This window comes from Drosophila persimilis, unplaced genomic scaffold (genome assembly GCF_003286085.1).
Source record: "Drosophila persimilis strain 14011-0111.01,24,50 unplaced genomic scaffold, DperRS2 tig00000000-arrow-pilon, whole genome shotgun sequence".
NCBI classification, from domain to species: domain Eukaryota; kingdom Metazoa; phylum Arthropoda; class Insecta; order Diptera; family Drosophilidae; genus Drosophila; species Drosophila persimilis.
Window position 1 is genome coordinate 16,473,426 of NW_020825288.1, and position 23,708 is coordinate 16,497,133.

At 46.8% G+C, this 23,708-nt stretch overlaps 1 protein-coding gene across 1 annotated transcript; it reads left to right on the forward strand.

Annotated features, from left to right (window-relative positions):
* The first annotated feature begins 218 nt into the window (after nucleotides 1-218).
* On the forward strand, nucleotides 219-23,585 carry LOC6588565 (homeobox protein unplugged). The gene is made up of 4 exons (XM_002013915.2): nucleotides 219-1,103; nucleotides 22,609-22,787; nucleotides 22,845-22,930; nucleotides 22,983-23,585. Exons 1-4 carry the CDS (start codon nucleotides 341-343, stop codon nucleotides 23,281-23,283), a joined length of 1,329 nt encoding a protein of 442 aa, XP_002013951.1. The 5' UTR covers nucleotides 219-340; the 3' UTR covers nucleotides 23,284-23,585.
* The last annotated feature ends 123 nt before the right edge of the window (nucleotides 23,586-23,708 follow it).

A 23,708-nucleotide genomic window follows, 5' to 3' on the forward strand; every position in this document is an offset into this window, starting at 1 on the left:
CGTCATCGAGCGAGCAGGACAAACAAGTTTGGGCCCCCAAAAACCGGTCGGGAGAGCGAGAGACAGACAGCGCGACAGCGAGAGGGAGGGAGCGAGTGTGTGGCCAGAAGAGAGCAGCTAACGACAGCCACAGAGAGCCCAGCCCGGCCGGCCACGAGCCATTTTCGTTGTTGGTGTTTGTGTTGCACGTTGTGCCGTGTTTCGTGTGTTGCTGCCGCTCGCCGCCACAACTCTGCGCGTTTTTGCCGACGCGTTTTCGGCCGCCTCCAAACAGTGAACAGAAGATCGGAAAATGTGCTAAACGCCCCCGCCCAAAGCGGATCCAAACAGAACCTGAACGATGCCCCAACGCACTCCGAGCCCCGACGGAATGACCTCCCCGCGCTGCTGCAGTAGTCCGGCCATGTCCGAGATCTCCGTGGGATCGCCAAGCCCACCTCCGCCAGCCTCTACGATCCGGGCCCTCAACATGAAGCGCCTGCGACTCCTGCGCAGTCCCACACCCCTCCAGAACGGTCGCCTCAAGGCCAGTCAGCCCGGCGAAGGGGGGATCCGCATCAAGAGCTTCTCCATTGCGGACATCCTGGGACGGGCAGATGATGATAAGGATCGGAAGCCAGCCACGCCCAATCCAGTACCGGCTTCTACATCTTGTCCCGCTCCTGTTCCCGCTCCTGCCCATGCGGCCGCTCCAATGGTCCTCATCCATGAGCGTCTCCAGGCACCGGCTGCTGGTCAGCTGATCCATTGCCCAGCTCCGGGCGGACTCCATCCGTTCCTATCGCCCGCCCTGCTGCACAGCTACGAGCAGCGCCTCGCCTGGGACTACCAGCGCCAGCTGCAGGAGCACTTCCAGGCCCAGGCCCAGCTCCTCCGCCAGATGAGCATGAACCCCGCCATCATACCGTCCGAGGACGGCAGCTCGGAGCGCTCCCATCGATCCAGCAGCAGCAATGGCAGTACCGACTGCTGCAGCCCCAAGGAGAAGCCGTCGCCGCCAGAGGGGCCCCCCGACATGGGGCAGAAGAAGCCTGAACCTGGGGCAGACACACCACTGGACGCGTTGTTCCAGCTGTCCACCAAAAACTTTGACGAGGAGCAAGGTGAGTGAATGCCTGCCTGCCTGGCTGATGCAACCGCAGACAAATTACATTACATTTTAATATAAACAAGAGCCCCTCCTGTACGGTACGGACAGACCCCAATGCCTATTCCATCATAACCATTAGCCTGGCCAGCGATTGATCAATTGTTGTCATTACGTCTTGATGAGATTCTGCTTAAGGCGTAAAAACAGTAGTAAGGTCAGGCCGGCCGAGGTGGCTAAATCAATTTCAGGCATTACCGCACTGCCTGGCTGGCTGGCTGGCTGGCCATCTCGGCATCCTCTTTGATTGCGATTGCCTTTCCCATGATGGCTCTGGCGCATGCGTATCGTTCGGCATAATTTGCTTAGCGGCGTTGATTTCTCGTTAAGCCGCGGACCCATCCATCCATCTACTCAGACCATCCATCAGCAGACAGCCCCATTTCGAAGCGAGCTTCGTGGGTCGCTACTGAAATTGAATTTACGCGCCGCACGTACAACAGGCAATTGGTTCGTGCCCCGCTCTGGATTGCCATTGCCACAGAGCAGAGGCAGCCGTCTAATCAGCTGATCGGTTGATCGGTTGATCAACTGCTACTGGCATTGAGTGCACACTCCCAGCCAGAGATGATTATGATTATCGCACAGAGATGCAGCACTTAAGCGCCACAGTTTGCGAAAATATATTTTCCCAAGACATCGCAGGCATCCGGTCTCGAGGAGATCCTCTGTGTCGCCCATTCTTTTGCAATTGCAAATTGCGATATTGATCAAAAGCCGTAACCGGCCTGGCCTGGACCGTTGAGGGAATGATCTGAGGCACTTCCGTCTGGTAATTAGGAGCAACGACAGCCCAACCCCATTCTTTAGTGCTTCACAGTCCCCAACACACTCTCTGCTCTGCTCAGGCCTCATGACGATTGCCAGAAGATACGGCAAGGCTTTGCCAGGCAAAATAATTACAATGAAAATGGCTGAAAAGTTGTATCCATTTGAACAATGGACCTGTCGTTAGGTCTCGTCAATTACATAGTGCCGACTGTGGGGCAAAAGAAACAGCACGTATCTGCAGATCCGAATGAGGTACACTCTATACGAAAAATGAGGCATAACAGACTCAAAAGTCTGCAGCTTAATTGAGGAAAAGAGATCCCTGTTACCATTTCATGTGTCTCGCAATATTTCCTGGATTATTCGAGTATGTAAAGAAGTATCTTTTAGTGATGAAACCAAAGTAAATATGTTACAGATGCATGCAGAAGCAGTCCCCTTGGAAGGGTACCAATGTAATTGTAATGGGTTGAAAGGGAGGCATAGGCATGGCCATATACCTAAGGATGGTGATCAGCACGGGCTGCCGCTTCTGCTACTGCTGCTGCTGCTGCTGCTGCTGGCTGATGAAACGCCAAGACAATTGGCAGAGACAGTCGCATTATTGAACGCACAAACGGCACAAAGTAGCAGGAAAGGCGGCGGATGCATCCCTAATTACAATTTAATTACTGAAACTTTTCCCACTTGACAAAAGGCAGCGGCAATGGCAGCCAAAGACTGGGGCCCATCGGAGCATGAACCACAAAACGCACCACACAGGCACACAGGCACACAGGCACACACATACTCGTACACGTCCATAGACAAAGCGAGAGATACAGCAACAACTACTTGTACAGCGGATACAATGATGATGGCTGGCTCTTTGGGTTGACAGTTGATTTGACAGATAGTAGTGTAAACATTTTACAACATGCGGATCCGGGGTCGCGGGCTGGGGCGTGGTCTGGCCTGGTCTGGTCTGGCCATAGAGTCGAAACTAATTAGTTCAACTAGACGTATACTTAACTTGGAATGGGGGGGGTTACAAAGTCAAAATTGTAAATAAATGCGAGATTAGGCATAAATTATAATTATAATTGGAAATTGGAATGGGAAATATAAAGCTGGTCGTGTGCTAACTACCATGCAAATGGAACCCAACAGAAATCTGTTGTTAGAAGGCAATTTGCAGTCACGCCAAATCAAGCGATCCATAACCGGTCCATAAAAATCCTATGTCTAATATACATCGAATTTCTTTGGCTGGTGGTGATGGCCTTTTGCCTTCCGCCTAACACGGCATTTAAAATAGCGTGCCATGATTCGGCCACGCCTCTATATAGTATCTGGTGCACCAGATACGAGTAGATTCTATCTGTCACATTAGTGACCACTTGGCCAGTGATTGTTGCTTAAATATTTGCCCAGGGATCTCGTCGGGTATTAAAAATCTGATCCGCAGATAAGACAAATGGAATTGGTGTGTACCATCGGGAATCACGAACGCCTCAACACACTGATGTTTGGATAATTGAAAATGTTCTACACTGAATTGTGTATAGATTGTGTTGATTATAAAGGGCAGAGATAGCTACCTATTATACGAGTAATTATCGGTTTGCTTTGGTCATGTTTGTGACTTATGATTGATACAACAGACAATTAAAACTTTGTGTTCCCTGAAGATTCCCTGAAGGATCAGTTTATATCAAAATTATCATAAATACCCTCTTCAAGAGCGTATTAATGTGTCGTTTTGTGTAATCCGTACTAGAAAAATCATCACAATTCTTGGGTAATATATTTACAAGTTTTTCTGTTGCAATTGCCATTTCATTCATTTTAAATGCTTCCCAGGAAAATCATTCAATAGATGAACACACTCAGCGAAGTCTGACTGAAACATAAATCAAGCACACAAAAAGAAATCCCGCCAAAGTGTAAAATAAAAGTTCATTTCAAATGATTAATAGCTGAACAGCACAGCACAGCGTTTCATTCGCTAATGACATTAAAAAAGCGCGAATGCTCAAGAATATTCATATAGATATGAGCCTACGAGTGTACCGATTAAATACTATATAGCGAGACTCGTTTGCCTCAATAAAATCGAGAAAATGACTTGGGGCACAAACTGTTCTCGCGGCATCTGCGGCATCTATGGGGGTTTCGTGTGGGGCAGGGTGGCGCAGGGCGCATAAAATATGCATGAAATATTGTGAAAATGCCTCGAAGCGGGGGTTCTGGGACAGCCGAAACAAGTTGACAAGCCCGGCGCTCGCATAAATTCTCTAATTAACGGTTGCGCCTCAAATAATTTATTAAAAATTATAATTTGCCATAGTAAAAGTGGCAGAGAAATATGAGTTGTGTTGAGTTGAGTTTGCGTGCCGACTATCCATAAAGAATTAGCATTAATATGAGCTCTCGGGAAAACTACAAAAACATAAACAGAAAAAAAATGAGTCTTGCGTGGCGTGGCGGCAGTTTTCGGTTGGCTTTCAAAAATGGATAACTGCCTGATTTGCTTTCACTGAACGGAGTCGTAGACGGAGCGTGAGAGGGAGAGGGAGAGGGAGCCCCGAGGGCTGCACACAACGAGAGTATAAGCACGGGTGGTCCATCACTGGGGACCCTCGGAGCAAATTGCATACCTCTCGGTCCGGTTGGAGTCAAGGCAAGGCAAGGCAAGGCAAGGCAAAAGAACAAGAACAACAAGTGACGCCTTGCTAAAAGGCCAACACTGGCACAAGCACACACAGATACAGACACAGATACAGATACAGATACAGCTTTGCCACGAATACAGACAAAGAAGCATACAAAGATACAGATACTTGGAGAAGAGGTGTGCAAAAGCAACGCACTGAAGGTGTTACCTGCACGCTTTTGATGAGCACTAATTGAGCTCGAGTTGCATTTTTCTTCTCTTCCTACCATTGCCCGCGACTCCACCAGAGGGGGGGACTTGACTTGGCCAGGAGCAGGGAACAGGGAGCAGGGAACTGGTAGCGGGACGGGGTAGCGGCGTCAAGATCAAAGCCAGCAAGCCGATCATAAAGACAAGCGAAAATCAAGCATCGACAGTTGCACAAGAGACAGCAAATGAGAGAATTAGCAATGGAGAGAAGCACCAGAGCGACACCGAGAGAACTACATGAATTTTGGTAATAACTTTATCAGGGCCATATGGGAGGCCCAAACTAAGGCTAAAACGAGTCCAACACAAAAAGGAAGTCAAGCAAATGTTTTTGGTAACAAAAAAGGGGGAAGACCCTGGCCGAGTCAGGACCTTGTCAAAGTTCTTAAAAGCGCAATGGCATTCGCATTCCCATTCTCATTTGTATTCGCGTTTCTGCCAAACATTAATCACTGGCCCGAGCAGAGCCGTGGACCGCCTGAGCTGTGAATTTTCGGCATGTGTCGAACATCAAAAGCCCGCGCCACGCATAAAAAGCCATTTAAAAACGCATTTTCTGCCTGGCCCATGCCCCCAAAGAGCACTCCCCGCGTGACCCCGAGGGGCCAGCCCCAGACCCGGACTGCGACTGGACCGACGAGGTGGTGGAAGGCGAGGCGATTGCCATTGCCAGAGACAGCCAGGAAATGCAGTGCGCGAGATTGATGCGTTCACAGACAGCCCAGCGGACTACTGCCACAGGAATGCGACGAGGTTGGGGCCACGGCCGGAGTCAAGTGGGGAGAGCGGTGGAAAACGCATTTTCTCGCTGGCAGCTTTTCCAGCTGCCCGGGTCGTTATCGGGTGGGGCGCAGTGTGCAGAATTATATGGGTCAGCTGGCGCCTTGACTGGCAAAACCCGTTCTCCCGGCTAGGTGTTGGCCAGCAGCGATCTCAGACAATCTCCGACGGAGGGTTGGGGGGAAAAGGTAGACGAGGGAAGTGGTAGATGAGTAGTATCTATGTATGATAATCGCGTATCTATGAAAATGCACAGCGACAAATCATATTTATATGCTACCTTCAGAGGCCAGAGGAGTCTTTTGATGATAAATGTTGAAAAGCCGGCATAAATTAAAGCATTCAAATCATTAGCAGCGATGCCGAACAAACGAGCAGGCAGCGCGAACAGGATGGAGCGGATGGATCGGGGATTGCAGGTTGCCAGGGGAGTGCCAAGTGCCAAGTGCCAGAGCCCCTCCCAGCGGATGGGGAAATTATTCACAGCTACGGATCAGGCGACATTAATGCAAGGCGAGAGCAACCCAGGGGCAGACACAGTGTCCCGGTATCCAGGTCTCAGCCAGGTCTCTACCCCAGCTCCAGCGCTGGCAAGGTGCTCTTCTTTTGGGCCATTCGCCGCGCCGACAGGTGCCGCCGACTCTGCCACGTCCATCTCGTGTCCATGTGTCTGCACTTTGCCGCACTTTTGACGATCTCCAAGTATCGTTTGATGCATTGTGATGCAAAAGCGGATTCGTTCTGGCTCGTCATCAGGTTGCTCTGCTCCATTTCCCGATTCCAACGAAAGATGTTCCAAATTGAAGCATGGCTAATTGTTAATGTCTGTCTGATGTTAAAAATATTGAGTGTTGGCGATCTTGATGAGATTGGGTACTTGATAGATGGAAGATATTCAAAAGGATATTAATGTGAAAGCATTTTATGGGTAGGAGATATACACCCTGAACGGAAAGGAATAAGCGATAAATATATGTGTATTTTCTTAGCTCAAATATTCTATCAAACAAATCGATCGGTAAGTTTAGTTTTTTGGGAAATATAACAATTCCTATTCTCCGCAATAAACTGCGTTCTATTACCAAAATTTCTACTCATTCAATACATTCAAATATAGCCATGAATGAAGTCCATCAGATCTGTGTTTATTCATTCATTCCTCTAGCCTTTTAACTCCGATTTGAAGTTTATCGAATAAAAACGAATCTAATGCCATAAAAATCATTTCCTTCCCGACGATTGACTTACTCTAATTAGTGTATTAAGTCATTTTCACGCCCTCCTGCCCCCATTCGTCACTCCCCCCGCACTGTCGTACATCAAAGAACATATTCATCCATTCATTGGAACATATTCCAGAGACTATCCAAATACATAGCATAGGAAAGGCATAACAAATTCGGGGCAGGAATGGGGAAATCACTGATTTGGAAGAACATTTGTTGGCTGTTGTTGTTGTTGTTGTTGTTGTTGTTGTTGTTGTTGTTGCTGTGTCTGTGATTGTTGTGGATGTTGCTGTTTACACGCAACTCGACTAAGAACCAACAACCACCAAACAGTCACCGCAATAAAGCAGGGAACAGGGAACAGGGAGCGAACGACAAACTTCACGCTAAAATCGAGGGAAGCTGTGAAAAATATTTTTCCTTCTTTCCCCCGAATCGTTTCCCGCATAAGAATGGGAAATGGTGTTGCTACTGCTGCTGTTGGCAATGTCAACAAAACATTTAACACCTTCCATCGAGCAACAACCCCAAGATACGACCTCATCTCAGAGCCCTCTGTGTGGCTGTGGGGCTGTGCATCTGTGTATTTGTATAATCGTTTATTAAAGTGTGAAGTAAATTAATTTGACTATTTGAGATGTTTGCTGCCGCTGTTGCCACGGCAAATGACTTGCAATCGTTGACAAGATTAATTAATCCCCCTGGCTTGGCTGTGGCAGTGGCAGTGGGTGAAGGCAATCAGGCAGAGAGAGAGGGGGGGGGGCCCAACGAAAGGAAAAGGAAAATGCACATAATAATTGATTTTCTTTTTCATTGCATTGCATTTCTTTTCGTTTTCAGCTGTTTTCCTTTTCCTTTCCGTTTTGCAGTGCAGAATTGTTGTGACAAGCCTCGTTATGCCAACGAAAGGCGTTGTACGGCTGTACGGCTGTACGGCTGTACGGCTGTACGGCTGTACGTCTGTCTTGGTGTATGCAGATGAGGTGGTGTCTGTGTCTGTGTGTGTGTGTGTGTGCAGGGGCTGTTTCATGTCCGCCGACATTGGAACGCCTCCTTCCTCCTTCGAGGCTCTGGCTTACAGCTCGTGTATGCACTTTTGACAAGTAATTTAATAAAGCCAGCGACATGACGCGCTTTCTTGTTGCTGTTGCTGTTGCTTTTGCTGGTGCTGCTTAAACATGCATAAGCCAAAGTCTGAGCCACAGTGCCGCCGCTGGCTGGGGTGCCAGTCAGTTAGTCAGTCAGTCAAAGCCTCGAACCCACCTTTTTTTTATTTTTATTTTTACTCTTTTTTCGGTTTGGTTTTTGCAGTTTGATTGCAGCTTGTAATCACAATTAAAGTGTTAAACATAAATGCCAGGGGGGGCCAACTGGCCAACTAACAGAAGGCCAAAAGCAACAACAAAAATGCGAGGAAGGTGCACAAGGGTTGCTCAAGTGGCACTCGGGGATCGGCTTTTTGGGCTCGGTTTGGGGAGTTTATCATTTCACGGACACGTCTGCCTGACTGGCTGACAGCCACGGAATTTCGGCAGTATTTCGATTAATTAATTGACTGTCAACCAGTCAAGTTCAACTGCACTAGCATTTGCATTTGCCCTCGAAGTCTCAACCGAAAAGACGATACTCCATGCATTTCAAGTATCTAAATATCTGTAAGTTGTGAGAGCTCATTGCAAAGTTAATGTAAGCCCATTAAGGTGAAGAGCCAAGCCAACACCTTTTCAAATTACCAGCCAGCATTTAAATGGCCATAAATGTTTATGACATACTCGCACTAAACGATCAACTGGCAATCAGGCCAACAGACACGGGCGGGCTAATTAAGATGCCAAACGGAGATCGGAATCAGGGGATTCCGTCAGCTGTGCCAGTTACAGTTCCAGCTCCATCTACAGATCCAGATCCAGATCCACTCCCTGCCCATGTCCATCAATGTCTGGCTCTTTAATTGATTTTAATGCTGACTGGATCGATTCTATCTGCGGCTCACACAAACCATGTGCACCCGATATGGATCGGCACTTTTCATTATTCGGTTTGGTGTTAATTTATTGCGTATCTTTCGAACGCTGCCGCTGCCTGGGCCAACCGATTGCTTCCGTCTTGGCGGCCATGTTGGTACCCAGAGGCCGCCGGAGGACAGAAGACAGAAGACCCAACAGCCAGAAGAATCAACAGCCGCAGAAGCAGAAGCATCAGCAGAAGGAGAGGGAGAAGGAGACGTCACTTCAGAATGCACTTGAATATCTTTCCAGCTCCCAGTTCTCGCTAATTACGGCAATTAAAATCCACTAAATATCAGAAAGAAACGAAAATTTTCTAAGGCGCTTCGCCGTCGCCATCGCCGTCGCCGTCAAGTGCTCGCCAGCCAGTTTGAGTTCAAGTGGATTTCGGATCGCGTAGATCTCGTAGATCTCGGCCTCCAGTCCATTCCCGTAATGAAAATTGCATCTTAATAAAGCCTAATTACAGGCAGTCTCACAAATGGAAGCCTAAAGTGTTTTTGTCAAGTACACGGGCTGCCAGGCATCAGCGGTATCCTTTGGCGGTGCCTAGGATACATGCTCGTATATCCCCGTTAGATATCCCCGCTGATTAGCCAAGTGCCAGTTTTGTTTGGAAGTACATTAGCCGTAGTTGCAGTTGCAGTTGCAGTTGCAGACCCAATTGCATTACATTATTGAACCTGAGCGACGGCAGGCAGACGGCAACGGCCGACGGCAGCGGCAACGGCAATGGCTGGCAACTGCAAGTCATAAACAATTTCAATTGCCGTTGCACATTCGCAACACTCAATTAACGCTTTTCAACAAAAGCCCAACAAAGTACGGGCCACGGCAGCAACAATAACAATAATAATAATGCATTCATCACCTTATGACAGGCCCACAGACAAGCCCGGCCTAGACAATAGTGTCAACCATAAAGAGATTGCAAAGCCCCAGCCGCGTATCTATTAAATTATGCTTAACTATGCGCCTTTGTTGGCCCAGTCAACAGTCCCATGCCACATGCCACATGCCCCAGGCCCCAGGCCCCAGGCCCGAGCCGGCTACGCTACAATGTCTGTACGTAGTCGTAGTTGTTGCTGCTGCTGCTGCTCGGACTGTTGTTGATGGTAGCGGACAAAGGCCAGGCCACTTAAGAGTGCGGAGGCAGGAGGCCCACAAAGGAGCCCACAATTCCTTTGCTTCTTCTTCAGCATTAGCCCTATAGTCTAGTAGGGCTATCCCTTCAAGAGCCGCTTCCTATATGCTTATACGAACCTGAAAGGTACGACACAAGATCGGTAACATGAAATCAATTGGTAACCCAATTCGAAGGTGCCACACGCCGTAAATTGGCCAAAAATAGTCCACCCACGTAACAAGTTTTGACACCCATCTGAATGCTCATGTGTATGTGAGTGTATCGAATCGACTTGAATGAATGTATTCATGGTTGGATCTGAAATACGTAGGAAATAACATGAATTCTTCATAAATTCTCTTTTAGCAGCGAGGCGTGGGACTTGGAGGCTCATGGGTAATGCGTAAGCGGTGAACACCTCCGAAATACCCTATCCACCTACCTACCTGGGCAGCAGTTAACATTTGCTACTGCTAGCCATGATTAATACACAGAAACATGGATAACAATATGTGTATACTCTTTCGTTTGGAGAAGATAATATTATTTATACTCTGATAAAATCAAACATAGTGTGTTTCATTCATTCTGTATAACACCGTAAGAAATATCTTTTGTTGGTGTATAGGTTATAGGTATATAGAAATTATTCTATATTTGTAAGACTTCTTTAGTATCCAGCAAGATAAATCCCCTACAGAATATGACACCCAGCCTTGAGCCAGCACTATTATTTATTACTTGTTACTAATTCTCTGAGTATCGAATGTTCTCAATATCCTTTGTATACTCTATGAAATTCAATGTGAAATCGGCATGTACTATACACTATTTTATACTCTCATATTACGAGTATCGGCTATTAGTCTATTTATGCCCTCATTCTAATCCGAAAATTTTCCACAAATTCGCAAACGTCTCTCTTCTGGTCTGTTAATCTGTGTTAACAGACATTTCGTGATCACACTATCAGATATGCTTTAAACTAGACCCATTCTCATGCTCTGAACGAGTGCCATTCACATCCTACTCAGATGCCAGAATGACAGCAGTTTTATGCCAATTCAATTGGAACATTTCGCAACCCCGTTCGTCCGACAATGACCGCTGGCTGTAAGTCCTCTTGCCTTCATTCCCTCCTTGGGTGTATGCACATTTGTAAACGCCAACGAAATTGTCATCGGACATAATTTCTAGCTGAGTTTTCTGTCGCTCTTTGGGGGCACGGCACAAAGCCGCTCAACGCGGCGTATGCGTAATGGATGCTTGAGCGGACTGCGCCTGCGGCTGCCACTGCGCCAATCCATAAAATGCTGAATTTATGCACCTCCAGTGGAGAGAGGGGCTGTGCCACAACGCCACAGCAAAGCCAAGACGGCTGCCGACGGGGCGTAGATTTAATTAAATAAATTCCAAGAGCGACGCACTCGGCGTCGTCGCTTTTTTACATATTTGTGCGTAAATTGTGTATTATAACTGTGCCACTGCCTGTCTGTCTGAGTGTGTTGCACGTTTCAGCATCATGTGTGTGCGAGTGTGTGTGTCGCCAGTAATTAAATAAATCTGTGCATTGTTTGCGACGCCGCCACAGCTGCGATCTCAAATTAAATAACATTGAAAGGAGCCAATTATTACTCGCATGCTCTTTCCCCTTGTAGTAGATGGAGTGTGCCAACGAATTGGATGCCAATTTACATGGAAATGTGCGTGAGATTCCGATATGCAAATGGGAATACTTAAGATAAGATGCCTATAAGATAATTTTGTAAAGGGATCCCGCTATGATATGGGTAAATATTTTTAAACCCATATTTGTAAAGGTTCTTACTGCAATCGGATCATCCTTTGTTTCTAGATATTTCTTATTATTTTATATTATATTTAAAAACGCCCCAAGGTGTATTTAATTTACATTACGTTTCATGTGCACATTGCTTATTGTTAATTTATTAACTTTTTTACACGGAGAGCCTTGCAATTACGAAGTCAAAATGTGTGACACGCCCACAGCAACCAGAAAGTTGCATCAACTACCACAGCGACACGCACACTTCCATACTCACTAGCTCGCAGATACACACACACACACACACACACACACATACAAATGCAGGCAGGCATATATCAACGGCTTAACAATTGGCTCAGACTTGTCGTCAGGTGGCCATTGCCGTTAAGCCGCCACCGTTGACTCCGCCGCCGCCGCGACCACCGCCCCGTCCGTGCATTTTCAATCCCGTTCTCCATTCCTCACTCTTGACGGTTTGCGTGCCTCATCAAATGAACCACCCCGTCCCCCCCGCCCGCCATACACACGCATTCTGATACTTTAATTTATGGTCTCGCTCGCAGTTTATTTGTCATGCCAACGGCCTGTCGCAGTAATTATACACCTAACCTAACCGTGGCTAGTTTTTTGGTGCAACATGCAAAATGTTTTTACGGCCCTCGTGGCACGAACGCACATCGAAAGCGCCATGCCATGCCAATGGTCGCTTGTTACGGCTAATGGCCCGGATCGCTCATAAAACAGAACCCGTTCTCGGGCCCCAGCCCAATGGAGGATGCAAGAAACGGTTATTGGAGGAGGAACAAAATCGCGAATTCAATTCACATTAATGTTGATTAGGCGGTGTAATACATGTACTTTTCAGTCACAGATTTCCCAATTTTCCATTGAATGTAAAACCATTTCTTGGCTAGCTCCCATATCCTTATACGTGTCGTTATTCCTTTCACTTGTTTGCTGGCTTATAATTAACCCATTTGCTAATTCAAAGTGTATCTGTATCTGTATCCAATGCTTTCGGGCAATTGCATTTGGCATCACCTTTTGGCACCACTGGGCACTCGACGGGGAAACCAAACGACTTTTTTCCACCTTCACAAAAACAGCGGCAACCGGCACTGAACTTTCATTTTACGGCTCTCACTAAAAACAAAACCTACGAGCGCACCTCCATACTATTTCCTTTGGGTGCTGCTGGTGCTGCCGGTGCTCCCAAAAGCATAAAGCTGCTTATCTGGTCGGCTATATCGATAAACATAAATAAAATGATATTGTCGCTGTCGTTGTCGCCCCGATCCAACCACTACAAGCTGCCAAGTGCCGACTGGTAACTGCAAGCGGGTCGGATCGTGGTCGTACCGGGCCAACGCCTTTTCCAACAAAACTGGCAGTCAACATGAATGCGCACATAAAAATGCACTATAATGATAACGATAACGATAACGATGCGCAGCGGCTTGTTGTTTTACAAGAAAATTATGTATTATTAACAAACATATGTACATACATACAGACACAGCGAAGCCCAGACGATGAGAGATGCACTTGTTTGTCGTCCTGCTGCGTGCGCAGCGTTATAAAGATGCCTGCTTTATCACAGCCCCCAGATGGGGGTTCGATTCGGTTGCAGAATCGGGAACGGCTACGGGAACGGGAACGTATCCTCTGCAAATTAACTTGTTCTGAATTGTGGGTTCTCCTCGTGCCTCCTCGTGAGCGTTAACGGAAATTTATCATAAATTCCAATACCTTATTACTAATGGGCGTTGATTAGCTAATTTGCTGCGCTCGTTTCATTTTCCACTCATATGCCCAGGCCCATGCCCATGCCCCTGCCCCTGCCCCTGCCCCTGGCCGGAAAGTCATTTCAAATACTTAATGCCGTGGCTGCCTTGCTATTCGTCGTCATCGTCGCTCGATCAAAATCGTCGTCTACATATTTGCCACGTCTCCGGCTACGGCTACGGCTACGGCTCCGTCATCTTCTCCCCCTCTATAACCAGCGTTGTCTGCCATCTCCTTTTGGCCGTATTAGCCGGCGGCATGTTTACTTTGATCTCATGTTAGGAACAACAACACCAACATCATCTTTGGCAACTGATTTGCTCTGCTCGAGACAGGCCTTCTCCAGAGCCCCACTCTATCGTTGGTCAAAGTAATGAATGAAATCAAATCGGAGCCAAGTCCGAATTAAATGCCGTTTTAGGTTTTTGCGTTAACAGAGCCTGGTTAGGCCACGGACGGATTAGCATAGCGTGTTGTTCTTGCAACAGTTTTTGGCACGCATGTGCACCCCCTCTCTCTCTCTCTCTCTCGCTCTCTATTACTGTGTGCCCTCTCTTTCCCTGGGCCCAACAATGAGAAGATTAATTTATGTTATTAAGTCGGCACCGCCGTCTTTGATCTTCGCTTCTCCGAGGTGTAAGGTAGGCAAGTCAATGCGGTGGCAATGCTGGCACCTGAAGATACACCGACCATCGACCGACCGACCCAGAACCATAGCCACAGACAATCGATAAGCATCGAGATCGAATCCGAGATCGAGATCGCCACGATCGATCGCACGACCCTGAGAGCACTGCAGCTACCTGCAGCGCCTTAGATTGCTGATTGCCCCTGGTCCTGGTTCTGGTTCTGGTCTGGTCTCAGAGCTGATGTTGAGGAAGTCATTGAATGAGGGCAACCCCGAGGATCCTGGTTCTTCTTCTGGCTTCAGCTTAGAGTCCCTGCCCTTGCCTTATTACATTAATTTGTAATTTATGACAGCTTGTCATAATATCCGCTATACGAGTTTGGTAAGTGTAATACTTAGTTGGCACATCCACTGAAAGAAATTTTAATGATTAATGTGCGACATAACCAAAAGGAATCATGCACTATGTTTAGGAACAACTGTATATACTTTTACTAGCAGATTCATTCATTATTGGCGGACTCGTAAACGCCCATCTTTCTTTCGAAATTTTCAGAAAATAACCATTAAAATAATTGTAAAAAAAAATACTTTACGCTGCGTTACAACTACTTAATTTTATATGCCTTTACACTAAGAGAAAAGTGGCATAGTAAAATTATTAAAATATTTAATTTAAATCTAGAAATATATCTGTTTTAAACATGAAATATATTTAGATCAAATGTCCTCTTTAATATTTCCGCCATCGCTGCAAATAACTGCTTAGATCTATGCCCATGGCTGAAGTAGTCGCAAAAAAGATATTAAAAATATCTGCATATAAATTGGTGTACATTTTTATAAATTTCTGAACAAAACGTTTTCATTTCAACACTTCTGATACGATGCATGCGAGTGTATATCCATAAGATATTCATATTTATATAAACCCATCAAATATTGATTTGATTTTTAACTAATTCTTTTTTATGGTGTGTGTGTGTGTGTGTGTGTGTGTTCATTAATAAGCCGCTTCTCGGGGCTTTCTGGTCTGCCGTCGTGGTGCGCCGCATCGGTTTCGCTGAGTTGTCAAAACTATCGTACAATGTCTCTGGGGCAATTTCAGCGGCCCGCTGCTCACCGATCCAATCACCACGAAGATGATCATCATCATCATCACCATCGGCCTCAGCATCGAATCAGCATCAGCATCAGTCGTAGCTATCCATTCATCTAGTTGCTGCTTGGGGCATTGTTGGCTTTACATGCATACCATACATGCTGTTGTCAACGCTCTTTGTTGTGCCACCAATAATGCGGCGGTGCCTTTGATCTGCCGGCCAGTTCAAAGCCCCCACGAACTTCTAACTCAATTAGTGTGTAGTTTTTTAAACGGTTTTGATTACAGCGCATATTTCTTGCCCATGCCATACCCATACCCATCCCCATCCCCATCCCCCACTAACATAGAATACATGCTACTTATAAAGACATTAAGCCAGCTAACTCATCCCGCAGCCCGGTCCAGCCTCCGTTTGGCCTACATTGCAGTAGTAGAGATGGATATGGAGCTGGAAATGGAGATGGAGATGGAGATGGAGCTGGGGAAGGTCACTCAATCAGTGCACAGGACCCCGACCAGCCTCAGAACCGCCGCCTTTGATCGCCTTTTAATGATGATGACCATTGTTAGCTGATGTTAGCGATTGCAAACTCAGATTTTCACTTAACAACGCCGCCAAATGCTGCCGCCCATCCAGGCGCAGTCCAGGCCCAGTGCAGGCCCAGGCCCCACCGCCAGGTCCGGACCAGATTCTGAGAGCTTAAAGGGCATGCAAACATAAAAATGATGTAGTAGAGTCCAGCAGGGGAGGGCAGTGCCAACTGCATTGCAATCAGAGGAGGAGGGAGGCCTGAGCGGCTTCATCGGCTGCTCACCGTCCAAATTGCAATGTCTGGTAATTTTTATTCTTTCGCACAGACCAAACGATGGCCGTACAGTGGGACAAGATCTGGCAAAGTCAGCAGGGTAGTCCAAGGAATACGACATCCTTTAGTAACTTGCATATTTCTCTATTCTATAAGCCAGTTTTCGGTCGTCGTCATGACCCGATATTTTACTCATATCGGCACGAGCGTGTGAAGCTAGTGAGCCGGGGGTTGACGCACGATTGAAGCGAGTTGGTAAGGGGCTTGCCCCCTGATATTACAAAGTAAAAGTACTAAGACCTCAACATTGAAAAGCTCCATCCCATAATATCCTAATTTCCGATGCAAAAATGTTACCCGTAAAACGAGACCTTAAAATATCGAGTTTACACACGTAAGTGCACTACTCATGGGACTAAAAATTTTTGCTTGTCAGCTATTCGTAGCCCCAAATATTAAAAAAATAGACCTCGTTTTACTGTCCACTCAAGAACTGCAGACCAGACCCAGTGCGCCTCGGGATGCAGCCAAAACGTGCCTCTTGCAGACATCCCAGTCGTCTACCGTCTACCGTCTACAGTCTGCAGCGAAGACTTTGCCTCCAAAAGCTCTCTGTCTGCCTCTCCATTTCCGTCCGTGGGCCCCATCGGGGTGTCTGCATCCTCGTCTTGGGGCCCGTTCGACTCTTACACTGACTGACTTCATTGCTCTTTACGTTACGTTAAGTTTAAGTATACGTTTGCCCACTGCCCGAGCGCCATCTCGTTTAATCTACCTTTTAAAGGGCGTGGCCATAGTATTTTATATGTGTTGATCAAAGAGCGCCGACGCTTTGACCCGATGCCGCCGCGCGGACATTGCGTTCTTTTTTCTCAGCTCGGCTTTTGCGTAGCGCAAAGCGGCGCATGCGCAACGGACCAGCCGATCGTGAATCATGTGTCGGTTGCCCAGGATTGGGGAGATTCCGCTGGGGCGGATCGGTGTGTGGCCACAGCATGGCTGAACTCGGCCCTGCTTGGGCCTTTACGTATTCATTATTGAATTAAGGATGACCACGTTTTCGGCGCTTTGTAGCGCTGCGTCGGAGTTGCAATTGATTTGCCATCCATTAAAATCAATCAAAATATACCGTCGAGGGTCGGTCGAAGAGTTCACGTGTAATTACATGTGAAAGTCGCTAGCCGAAACGCTAAAGAACTGCATCTGAATCTTTTTTTTTTTGGGTCCATCTAAAGTGAGTGAGCATTGTGCGCAAACGGTTTGTTGGTTTACCCCCTTTATGCTCGTACGAGCCTGGGGTCTGGCGTCCACACCGGACGCATGTCAGGGGGCTGTTCCCAAATCGAAGAAGAAAGTCGCCGCCGACACAGGCGATCGACCGACCAGTTCCTGCCTGCGTACACTTGTATGAAGAAATTAACCCGCAATGGGATGGCAACGACAACATCTCTGATTACAGCCCCGGGGCCGTTGACATGTTCTTCGGCTCCGCAAATTGCACAGGCTCTCCGAAATTATTGGCCATGTTAAATGTTTACAAGATGTAATGCCGCAATCAAAATAGCTGCGGGCCAACATGAACGGAACATTTACGCTGGGCAGTGGCAGTGGCAAGCAATTCGCTAAATGTTTAAGGTTTCCACCTGAGGCAGTCGCATGGGGAAAGGGACACGATAGGGGACGGAAAAATATGGCGTAGATCAGTACCAGAGAAAGTTCTTTCTGCCCAGAGCAAGGGAGAAAACTTGTAGAGTTTCCAAATTTATCACTTAATGTAGGAGAAGCAAGTCCTAGTCGCCTACTTCAAGATAATCTTCTCCTGTGTTATTATTTTATTAAGTCCCAAAATTTCCACTTCAGCATCTCCCAAAGTAACTTCCATTTTGAGATTAAAATAACTCCACTCTGTGGCAGAGCAGCTACCTGGGGCAGCAGCATCCCACCTCCGGGGCGGTACAAATGACAACAAAATACAAAAAGTTATTGGGACGCATTACGAGCGTGTAAACAAGCAGCCAACAATGACAGTCACCGAGCCGAAACCGGGGCCGCAGCCGGAGACGGAGCCGAAGAGAAGACCCCACCAGTCGACTGAGCTCCAGAATCCATATCGAAAAGAAAATACCAAAATTTATAACTTTCTCGTTATGGAGAGCTGCGCCCCCGCCCCTTCGCACTCAGGCAATGGGAATGGGAATCTCTTTCTCAAGGCAGCGGAGCAGAGCAGAGCAGAGCAGAGCAGAGCAGCGCAGAGATCACTTTGTCGGCGGCTAAATTTGTCTCATCTTCTTATATTAATTTGTGTTATTGTATTTCGGCTTTCCGTAGCTCCAGCAACAGCAAACAGCACAGGGCAGCGCAGCGCAGCGCAGCAATAATAATAATAAAAGAGGCAGCAAACAAAGGTAGCCAAAAGGTATCGGGTTTTATAACCTGCTCGAACTCATCAATTTCATTGCTAACAACACGCAGACACGCCAAAGTGAGAAAAATATGCAGGGCCTGGGGCCGCCATCGACTTTGATCCGGTCTGAATCATCATCTCGATTCGAGCCGGACTATGCTGGAATTTTGTGGTTACGTTTTTTGGGAAGCATCTTTGTATCTGTATCTGTATCGGGCTCTGTCTCTGTCTCTGTCTCTGCCAACGTCATAAGTAAATTTCTCGTGTTGTTGCGGGGATTTCAAAAAGCCATTTAGAATAAATTAGCTGGGACCTACCGCTAAAAAGATCTGATCCGTTCGGATCGGATCACCGAGGGTCTGTCTCTCTGTCTCTCTCTCTGTCTCTCCATTTTCGTTTTCATTTGGGTTCTGGCTTTTCGGCGAGGGAGTGAGTGCGCCGAGCCGCCTTAATCTGATCCTCATCAGCGTGGCTGTGGCCCCAAACAGGATTAAAATTAGTTTTTGATTACGCTTTCGAGCTTCTGGACAACGCAATTTGTGGTCTTCCCCCGAACCCACTCCCGGTCCCAGGGCAGGGACTCAAGGGGCATGTAATTAGCGCTTATGGCCAAAACTCTTCCCCTCTGGGGACAGGGACTCTTTTGCATTCGAAGGTCGAGAGTTTTTCTTTGTCGGCAGCAGCGGTTTGTCATAATTCTGTGGTGGCGGCAAACTTATAAAGCTATTGGCAGGTATTTAGCCAGCCCTGTTCCCAGTCCCAGTCCCAGTCCCAACTCCAACTCCAACTCGAACTCCAACTCCAGTTGAAGCTTTGGATATGTGAATGTGAAATTCCTGGTGCTCATAAATCCCCACAAAAGTCCGTCCAAACTTCTAATTGAGTCTTCCGTTCGAGGCACCCCAAATCACATTCCACATGTCATGCTCCTGGCCCGGCCTGGCACTGGTCCGTCTGGTCTGGATCTGGTGGCTACCTACTCGTACCCACGGCTCGCTCTCGCCTTTCAAAGACTCCGATGAGATCCAATGCAATGTGCGGCATTTGAAGAGCGTGTGAACAGCAGGCACCTTGTGTTAAAATATTTTCTGGGCATTAGCATTAGCATTATCCGAGCGATACGCATCTCGGTGGCTACCAGCGGTGGCAGCAGACCCAGTATCTCAAGATCTTGATCTCAGCTGGCTTTTATTATGACGTTCTTATGGCTCTTATTCTCCCTTTTATGCCTGCACTCGAGGGGCTTAGGGCCTGGACATTAGCCATTACCACAACCACTGCGCTGCTCCATTTGCCCGCTGGCTGATCCCGGCTGATTGATTTGGAGTTGGCTTTAATTGAATCGTTTTCTCGCTCTCCCCGTTCGACTTAATTAACATAACAGCTCTGGGCCAAGCCAAGCACTTTGCGGTAGCACTCTCTGCAGAATGCTTTCTAAGCAGCTCGATTTCCAATAGAGATCGATGATGGACACCGAGAGGGACCAGGAGGACGAGCGGGCTGTGTGCTCCAGCATTAGGCAGAGGGCATTAATTAATTGCTGCTAATTTATGGGCCTCCCAGTAGCAGGGGAGTCCAGCTAATTTGCCTAATTACCAGCCACACCATTAGCCATGCGCATTGCTACAAGTCTGGGTCTCAGATCAGCCGGCGATAAGGCACGCCATATCGTGTCGTACCAATACACTGACAAAAACCACCGGATGTGCCCACAATTGGCACAATAACTGAATCACTAATCACACTCTTTGTTACTCTGTGAGAAGCTAAATATTTATAAATGTTTATAGAAATTAAGCTGGATTTCTCAACGGAAATATTCCTTAATATTCGATAAGGAACTCCGCAAAGCAGGCAAGTCTAATACTTAAAAAGATAAAAAACTGTTACCATATTAGAACCAAATGGAATTCTATAAAAAAACTATACAAACTCTAGTGTAATGTCTTTAGTGATATTCCTAGATAGCTTCATCGATTTCTTTGAGTGCATAGTTCTTTATATTAGAAGCAAGCCCAGTCCCAGCCCAACCTACTTATGTAAGGACAACACGTCATTTTGTTTGTGTCTCAATTAGCAACGCTGCCAGGCGGGCACAATATATGCTCACCTCAGCCAGACATCCGCAGCTCCATGGCTCCGCTGGACACCATTGTGCTGGCTGGTGGTCGCTCGGTGGTTGGACTGGCTGGCTGGTGTCACCGTCAACTCCCTGCCGCCTGTCACCGTGATTAGTTATGCTGATGACATTGTTTGCTGGCTTGTTTTGTGGGTGCTCGGGTCGTAATTCTTTCGGCAAACATGTCCCTATTCAATTCCATCTGGATGCCTGCCACTCGGACTTGTTAGTGCCTCAACGGCAGCTGCCACAGCCACAGCCATAGCCACGGTCTCTGCCAGTGGCTCTGCATGTGGGTTAAGCTATTAGCCCCATGTTCGACTTGGTCCAGCCCCTGAGGGGAACTTTCATAATTAATAAAGCTGAGAAAATGGCCAAAAGCACACCCACTAAACTAGGATCAGGCACCGACAAGGTATGCCTGGGCTTTTAATTAGAGGCGTGTCTGTATGCCCTGGCCAATGTGTGGCCAATATATATTGGATTTCCGACTCATTTAAACGGTTTAATTAAAGAAATCGACTGATCCGTTTCGTTCGGATAACGATCAAGTTTTGGGGAATGTAAGACTAAGAAAAAATGTTGCAACCTGGTTTATTATTTCACTGAGGAAATATATTTATCCAAGAGAACCTGAAAACAGGTTTTTCATTTAGGAACACTACAAATATACTATACGTACGAGTATCCTTCATTGCTTTATTAACTTGAATTTTTAAACGGGGGTTCAACATATAAGTTATAAATGATGACACAACTCACGCACATCCCATTCAGTTGATCCTTTGAAGATCCATTCATATTCTTGCTCCATTCATAGGGGAAGGAAATATGCGTGGCGTGCTTCCTGGCCCTAGAGCTGTACAACCCCAAAACCCTAAAGTAATAGTACTGGAAAGGGGCGTGTACACAACAGCAGATAATCTAAACTTCACAATAAACACATCAGGGTAGTGTCAAAATGGCTCTGGGTTGGACTTCCACTTCAACCGCAGGGCCACACAAAACGGGAGGGAAGGAAACAACCCCTTCCAGGAGTCGGAGTGTCCTTGCCAGACGCAAGGACCAAATTTGGGCGTCTTAATTGTTAATTGTCGGACATGTTTAGCAGCAACAAAGTTACTGCTGTCTCCTGTTCGACTCTGCAGGGGTTATACAAGGAGCAGCTGCCGTGGCCATCGTCCGACTGACTTCCTTCCATCCCCATCTTTATACATACGAAACTGGGAAAGAACAACCATTTCCGTTGATATTTAAGATGAGAGATCATTCGCCCCGCGTATAAATATTGAGCATTCATAAAAACCCCACCGAAAGGCGCAGAATTGAATTGCCGCGCGATAAATAAACAATTTCTAATGGGATTGGGTCTCGGGTTCAACCGAGTTGAGGCGATTTCCGCCGCGGAATACTTTCCAAAACATCAATCAGCGGACGTATTACCTTTAAACATGCCAAAAACAAATACCGGCAATCAAAATCCAAACCGAGAGCCCCAATCGAATCGCTTACAAAAACATCTCTCGCACTCACAGAGGAAATCATTCAACTCGGCCGGGCCAATAAAGGGCGTCGGCAAAGTATTCACATATCTGGCTAGAGAATCCCAACCCCCGGGTTTTTATGACCGTAGATTTGTTATTGTTTATTGTCTATTATGAATTCCATCGAATTGTGTTTTGAAATTGTTTCAACCACGAGCCCGGTACAGGCTTTTCACTGATTGAATCGAAAGTGCCAACGAATGCGTAGAGATTATAAAAGGCGATCATTAAAACTAGGCAACAAAACGATGGTTAGGTCTGGGGATAAGGTTAAACGAATGCGAGAAGAGCCAAAAGCCCCATAAAGCCCCAGTCTTCAGCAACACTTTTATGATCAGCTGTGTGAAGCACATAAAAAGTTGACTGATAGCTGAATACTCGTAATTTACGATGCCATCACAGTCCTCATCACACCTTTTTGAACTCATTCTGATGCTGATGCTGATGTTAATGTTGATCCATTGCAGATCCCTCAACGCTGAACATCTTTGCAACACGCTCCAATCCAAAGAAGAAACGCAAGTCCCGAACCGCCTTCACCAATCAGCAGATCTTTGAGCTGGAAAAGCGATTCCTATACCAAAAATATCTCTCGCCAGCGGATCGCGATGAGATAGCGGGCGGACTGGGTCTCTCTAATGCTCAGGTGAGTATGTAATGCAGTTAAATACGATGGGAATTGATGACTGGATCTCTTCAACAGGTGATCACTTGGTTTCAAAATCGACGCGCCAAGCTCAAGCGCGACATGGAGGAGCTGAAAAAGGATGTGCAGATCACGAAACAATTGTCAGCGAACAAAAGCTTTTTAGAGAATGTTAATGACTTGAGTATTTTAAAGACCCGACCAGTCAGCAGATCCCCTGCGACCCCACCACCACCACCACCACCAACAGCAGCACCCACATCAGCACCGCCTCTTGCCGAGCGCCCAGCAGACGGCAAGCAGCATCGGCTCGGAAAAGGATAAGGACAAGAACAAGGAGGACCTTCGGATGCTGAAGCTGATGACTCTGATGCGGTACTCGGATGGCAAGTTGCTGTACCAGCAACCTCCTCTGCCTTCTCCAGCAGCAGCACCAGTACCAGCAGCACCACCCTCACAATTAATGCTGCCCCACATGCAACAACCGCCCACATAGCCCACACAGCCGACAGCGACAGCTCCGCTCAGCGATTAGCCTAATTTGTAAATTACTGATTATGAACGCTTTCATTCGCATCTAATTTGCCAAAAACACAAAAGCACACACAAAAATATAAGTGAAGATATGAAAACGCAAACATGATTTCACATGATTTTCCTAATTGTAGTATTAAGTTTCAAGAAAATTGCTTGTGATTTTGTCTCTACTTAAATAACGTATATGCTTGTCTATGGCACAGTAGCAACAGAAGCACGGAACGGATCTACCCTTAACAATGTATATTTAATGGAACTAATTATGTATGATATTAAACAATTTATATGTACGTTTGTTGTACTTTTATATTTCAAAAGTAAACGAATATCTGCCGTTAAAGAGGATGTATGGTGGATTTGGAGGCTTTAACAGACTGGATGAAA